General features: G+C 30.7%; 1 protein-coding gene across 4 annotated transcripts in view; it reads left to right on the forward strand.

Annotated features, from left to right (window-relative positions):
* The window catches only part of MANEA (mannosidase endo-alpha), a 55,177-nt gene extending 48,906 nt beyond the window's left edge, over positions 1–6,271 (forward strand). For all 4 annotated transcript variants that reach the window (XM_070223561.1, XM_001503820.5, XM_014734201.3 and 1 more), the window contains 2 exons: positions 101–177; positions 1,025–6,271. In XM_070223561.1, coding sequence (XP_070079662.1) covers positions 101–177; positions 1,025–1,682 — 735 coding nt within the window. In that variant the 3' untranslated portion in view covers positions 1,683–6,271. The remainder of the gene's footprint in view (positions 1–100; positions 178–1,024) is intronic.
* Positions 6,272–7,028: the final 757 nt, after the last annotated feature.

Raw genomic sequence — 7,028 nt, forward strand, 5'->3', positions numbered from 1 at the left:
AGTGTAAATTAAGGTTATTAAATCAGTCACTTCATTAAAAATATGAGATTTTTATTTTTATATCATAGATAATTTTTTCTCTAATCATTTTTTATTCTAGGTCACTTTTCACATCGAACCATATAGCAATCGAGATGAAAACAACATGTACAGAAATGTCAAATATATTATAGACAAGTGAGTTTCCTCAGTGTTTATTATTACTGTTTTATGATCAATTGATAATTCTAAGAAAAGTATATTTAAATTATATTTGAGAGATTTGAATAACTTATGGTCTGACGTTAAAATTAATTTAAACTAATTTGGTAATGAGTATTGCAGTCATTTTGAGGAACGCTTCTGAATTTCCTTAAAATTCGCTTTGTGTATGAATAAAAATTTCTCTTTTTACTGTTTTATGTGTTTGGCTATTTATGATTTTTGTCAGACTGACATTTTAAATAGATACTATTCTGTAAATCTGTAAATTCTGTAAATCTCATGAATATAGAGTTTTGTCTTTCTAAAAAGAAGGTTCAGATTATGAAATGTGAACTGCTTTTATAGCAATGGACCCACATCTAATATTTTCATTTATATTTAATCTGATTATAAGGAAAGAATCAATACATTTAATTTTGTTCAAGAATTTTACTGATAACAGTCTGTGACAGATGCCATACTCTTACAGAGAAACTTGTCAGCAACAGTGGGACATTTATCACTGATACAAAAAAAGCAGTTTATATATTCATGTAGAAAATGGGCTTTTTATGGTGTTTGTCATCATTTGTAAACCTCAGTGTAAGATAATTAATTTCCTGTTTGGTTATGTCTTACTGTATCCAGTATCTCATTTCCCAATGTGTAAAATTTAAAATGCATTTTTAATGAGTATACTTATATGACTGATTCCCTAAAGAAGGTGTACAGTGTGCTTAAACTGTACTGATTACCTTCATTTTCAACACATAAACAGTTATTGCCTATGGCAAATGAGTTGTGAATATTCATCTCACTTTTACATATATTTGTATTCTAGGTATGGGAATCATCCAGCCTTTTACAGGTACAAGACTAAGAACGGCAATGCACTTCCTATGTTTTATGTCTATGATTCCTATATCACAAAGCCTGAAAAATGGGCCAATCTGTTAACTGCCTCAGGGTCTCAGAGCATTCGCAATTCTCCTTATGATGGATTGTTTATCGCACTTCTTGTGGAAAACAAACATAAATATGATATTCTTCGAGGTGGTTTTGATGGAATTTATACGTATTTTGCCACAAATGGCTTTACTTATGGCTCATCTTATGAGAATTGGGGTAGGCTAAAATTCTTTTGTGATCAATTCAACCTAATGTTTATCCCAAGTGTGGGTCCAGGATACATAGATACCAGCATCCGTCCGTGGAACGCTCAAAACACTCGGAACCGAGTCAACGGGAAGTACTATGAAACCGCTCTGAGTGCCGCGCTCCAAGCCCAGCCCTCTGTGATTTCTATCACCTCCTTTAATGAGTGGCATGAAGGAACTCAGATTGAAAAAGCTGTTCCCAAAAGAACCAGTAATACAGTGTACCTGGATTACCGGCCTCATAAACCAAGTCTCTATCTGGAACTAACTCGCAAGTGGTCTGAAAAATACAGTAAAGAAAGAGCAACTTACGAGTTAGATCACCAGCTGCCTATTTCTTAATGCGTTGAGTAAAGTTTATTAATTATAGAAATGACCTAATTTCAATAAATGCCTTTTGTTCTGAGTTATGGAAAGAAAACTGTCAAAATCAGTATGCACTGAAACTATTGTCTTTAATAAAAATAATTTGTACTTTTTTAAAGGTAGCAATATTGTCATTGCCACCCTTCACAATGCTGCAGTGAGAAGATGAGAGTTGTGCGGATAACATTCCCTGTGGCATGAGTTGCTGAATTTCTGATTGAAAGTGAAATCCTGCTTTGATAGTAGTTTAATTTTTTTTTTCACAACAGATAAATGCTTGTGTTACCGAAAGTAGCTAGCACACAGTTAAATCCTACTTGTATTCTGGGCCCAAAGAAATAGGATTGTGTGTATATTTGGTATGTCTATTGAAGAAAAAAGACCTAAAAGATATTGTACATGTTTCATTTCTAATTTTTTTTCAATGATTCCATCAGCTTTGTTATATTAGTGTTCAAGCTCTATCTAGGTAACTCTCCAATAATAATTCTTAAGAAGAATAGAATCATGTACCTTAAGCTGTGAACCATATTGTGTTAGGAAGGCCTGCTTTCTGCAGCATAATATGTATCATCATTGGCAGATTTGGGTTACCTATAGCACGTCAGGTGTTTTGCATGTCTACTGTTTCTGCTTTGTATGCTAAATTTTAGATTTTAGAAGCTGTGGAAAGTTTCTTCATAAAAGTTACCTACTGCTTCTCAATTATTAAGAAAACATAATTGTTTCATAATTATTATGAAGATAAAATGCCCAAAATGTTATCATTTTTGGAATACCTTATCAATCTTTGAGTACTCTATTATTCGTGTTACCTTATCAATCTTTAACTTACTCTGTTATTCATGTTTTTAAATTTAAGGTTAATCAGAGACCAACTGTAAGATAAGAAAGAAGCTGATACTATCATTGGATTGCCTTCTTTTAATATTTTAAGCTATTTTTACCAAGAGTAATAGAGAAAACTTACTTATTAGCATTTTAGATTTTAGGGAAATGGAAATGAAAATTCCTTTATATCATAAATTCATTCCTGAAGTTTGACTTTTGTTTAACGTTTAATGATGGAAATAAAATTTCATTTAAAAGATAATACTTTATTTTATATAATAATATCCCTATTTAAAAACATTATACTTTTATGGTACCTATCATGTAAAATACTTGTGATCAATTATTGGTCATATTGTGACAAATTAATCACCTAATGCCAAAAATGAATCTCTTTACCTTAAAAACTAGAGAATAAAATGCATTCTATCATTGTTAATACTTGCAACTAGAACTATAGTAAAAAAATTGAATATATATGCATGTATATTATTTCTTAGATATTTAATTTATCAATGAGAAGCAATAGGGTAATACTAAACAATAATACTATAAATCTTTAGAGAATAAAGGCATTCATTCAGAAACAAATTAGCAGTGGAATTTATTATAAAATAGCCCATCAGATGTTGAAACTTATTTTTGAGCAGTAGTTTTGAAGTAAAATATCATGTCTTTGAAAAGAGGCCTGATTAATGTTAAACTTATTTATAACTTAAGAATTTGCCATTTCTCGGAGAATGATCAGGCCACAGGAAATTAGTACAATATTAATAATCTACTTTCTAGAGGAAATTACAAGAATAAATCACTATGAGGACATAAAACCAAGTATGTTCATAGAAACAATCATACAGATATAACCTGTGTATTTTTTTTTCTTATGTCCAGTTAGCCATTATATGTTATCTTAGGGATAAACTCTAAATATGTCATACCTAATCTTTTATAACATACAATATTTTATTAAAGTTTAGTTAGAGAACTATCTACTATAGAGGAATTTTTGTCATTGCTTGTGTTATATTTTTGAATCCACCATAACAGATAATTTTATGAAATAGTTTTAAGATTAAGGGAAAGTATATAGACACAAGGTCAGCAAATCCTCACAATGGATACCACCACTTTCTATCCTGCTCCCATTGCAGACATAGATAATCTACTACAGCACACTTTACCTCTGAGTTTTGTTGTGGTTTCCAACACATTACCCCAACCAGCCAGTAATAATCAGTCAGATTTCAAAGTAAAATGAAACAGATTCTGTCTTCCTCACTGAAAGTTATTCTCAAGGAAAGAATGCTTGGAATCTGATCTCATAATGGTTTACTAATATATAATTATATGAATTTCATGTTTCTTTTCTCCTGTTTTACAAAACGGTTATTAGGAGGAATTATTTCTAATAATATTGTTATTCTTTGGGAGGAAAGCTTTCAGAATCTTCCTCAGGTATTCATGACAGCTGCCTTTACCATTTGACTTGTAGCACAGTTTAGATCATTGTGATCACAAGTAAATAAGAGCAAAGACTTGATTTTCTAATTTTAAAAACTATAGGTTTGAATTCAATAAACTAACTGTTAAAAGAAAAAGCAGTGTAATATATGCAATGCATGAGTCATAATGAATTGTTTTATAGTTTAATCAGTCTAATTGTTTTGACTATATAGAAACCAAATCTTTCTTTTACTCCTCCCCTTAAGGACTAATATTGTCCGAAACTGCTGTTATTAACATTTATCTTAGTTGTATGTTAACTTTTTTCTGTTTTAAGAGTGTGTAATTAAAAGATGACTATTTTGATATATGGAGTACTTAACTTTCATCTAATAAGAGCATACATGAAATATGTCTTAGATATAAAAATTTAGTCCTTTCTATTTATGAAATATGTTTAATTTCTGATTAACAAATGAAAAGTAGTATTCACTCAGCACTCTTTCTATATTTTCTCTGAGAGATGTAGCACTTACAAAGTAGATAGCTATCAACTGTACATACTTTTTACATCTGTGAATTTGTGTTATACACACACAAACATATAAAGTTTTTAAAGAATTTGGGGAACATTTTCTTATTTTTTTATTCTTTGGGCATAATCATATATTAGCTCTGACATCCTTTAGGAAATTGATCTTCCTCTAAAACAGCAAAAGTAACAAGCCACCAGAGAACCTACCAAGTTCATAACCATGTGCTTTTTAAAACCAATTACAGTTACTCAATTTAAACTTGATGATTGTTCCTAAACTCTATAGTGCCTACAGAAAGTCTTTAAAAGTCTGTATCTGAATTTTGAATTAAGGTCAAACACTCCCATGTCCCATAGTGTAGAAGCAATACTTTATGACCAGCAAAAGTTCAGTTATTTTTATAAATATTTACAATTTCAACATGAAAAATTGATTTAGCCACAAGCAAAAGAGTGTTTTGGCTCAGATAATTCCTCTTTCAAGAAATGTACTCCAAACTAAATTTTATACTGACTTTGTTATATGTCCACATAGAAGCTAAATGTTATTATATGCTTAATGTAAGACTATTATACTTGAGAATTCAGGTACTACTTTGGCTTAATTACTTCACAGAGACTCATTCATCCTCAGGCAAATCAAAGAACTTAGTAATGCTGTTATAGTCCAAATATCAGTGAAGTGAGGAGCTCTTTACAGTGTGATTAGCTTTTGTCGTTGTTGTCATATAAGTACTATTTATGATATTAAAAGACAAAATAATTTAATATCTAATTAGCAAATAGTCATAGATAGAAAATTTACTAAGTTGAAACATAGTGGTACATTTATATTGGATATTCTAGACTTCTTTTAAAAGCATCTTATATTTTGAATTTCATGTTTCTCAATTTATATTAAAAAATAAAGTTCAAAAACCTTTTAGAAGCTACCGCACCGAAATAAATATTTCATGACACCAGTGACGTACTATGGTAAGATAATACTACATAGGATTCAACTTATGGAATATGGCTGTGTCATCATGCTTTAAGTGGTTTTGTTTTTGATTTTGTGAAAAAACAGATTAAAAATCCTAGCAAAAATCACAGTAAACAACACAAAAAGTGGCAATCTTCAGCTACTTAATCACATTTAAAGTAAATACGTTAATTATAACTAAGTCCATGCTTAAGAGTATTTCTGTCAGTTTTACAAAAGCCGTTATCAAAACTGTATGACCGTGTTAATTTGATAATAATGTCTAATGTAATGTGATCTTTACCCTGATCTTGAAAACATCAAATGCAAAAAAAGAGAAATAGAAAAAAATCACTTATAGAACATGCAGCAAATTTTAGAAATTTGTTTGGAACACAGTCACCTGGGAGTAGCGTGGCACAACTTTTTTTGTACGTACTAAATTTATATGTATTGAATGCTGCCTTTCTATACCTAATTTTTCATTACAAACTCTTAAGCCATTAATATTAAAATGGAGCAGTCTAATCTCTGACTTCATGTAAAAAGCCAACTGCAAATCTGATTACTAAATTCTTACTTGAAAATTTGCTGTGTGGTTATATTTATTAAAGTACATTCTTGAAACTTTGCTCTTGACTTTTTAGGTATCTTGTAGGAAAAATATTTAGTGACAGGCATTATATGAACAGTAGCTGAGCTCACATTCTGTTTTATTTTTCCTTATATGAGTACTATGTGTTTGTAGCTAAAGACTTAATTTAATCCCCAAATAAAATATTCTGTCAATGCTCATTATTTCCTCATTTTATTTTTTTACTTCAGTCATTCTTAAATAGAGTTTAGGCAATGTTCCTCTTAGAACATGTGTACTCTGACTCTTTGCAAAAAGGATTTGAGGTATTTTTCTGCAAAAAATAATTACAACATTAATATATAAATAATGTATGATGGAATTATAAAAAAGAATGTACATTTAAGTACTAGTACATATGGTTGACGACACACTTGGTATTGAGCTTCTGAGCAGTTAATGCAAGATGTTATATGGCTCTTATTGCCAGAAAAGAAGTGCCTCTTTTCCTGTATGAGGCAAACTTTACTTTGTCAATACGTTGTAAAATAAATTTCTCAAGTAGGCATTATACCTAGCATCCAAAATGCAAATGCCTACAGGAAGCTGTCAGGTAAGGTAATAAATGCATCAGGGTTAAGACCCTAGGGAGTCCTGGTGCTAGGGACAACTCTTACCTGAAAGGAGGAGCTGCTGGTCAGCTCTTGTCAACATTGCCCTTGTAGCTATGGGCCCCTAAAATACAGAAGTATGTCTGCCTCTGTGTGTGTGTAAATTTTTCTAACTATAATATGTTAGCAAATATTGCAAAAGATTTTTAAAATATTTGCTGGTTGGATCCAGTTCGTGGGTCACTAATTTGTGACCTCTGATATAAAGAATGTAAAACTGTATTGTGGAAAACGTCCTTAATATTTTTAACCCTCAAGGAGATTTGTAATGACTAGTTATTGTGACGATTATTGGATAAATTCCAAG

This window comes from Equus caballus, chromosome 10, assembly GCF_041296265.1.
Source record: "Equus caballus isolate H_3958 breed thoroughbred chromosome 10, TB-T2T, whole genome shotgun sequence".
Classification (NCBI taxonomy): Eukaryota; Metazoa; Chordata; class Mammalia; order Perissodactyla; family Equidae; genus Equus; species Equus caballus.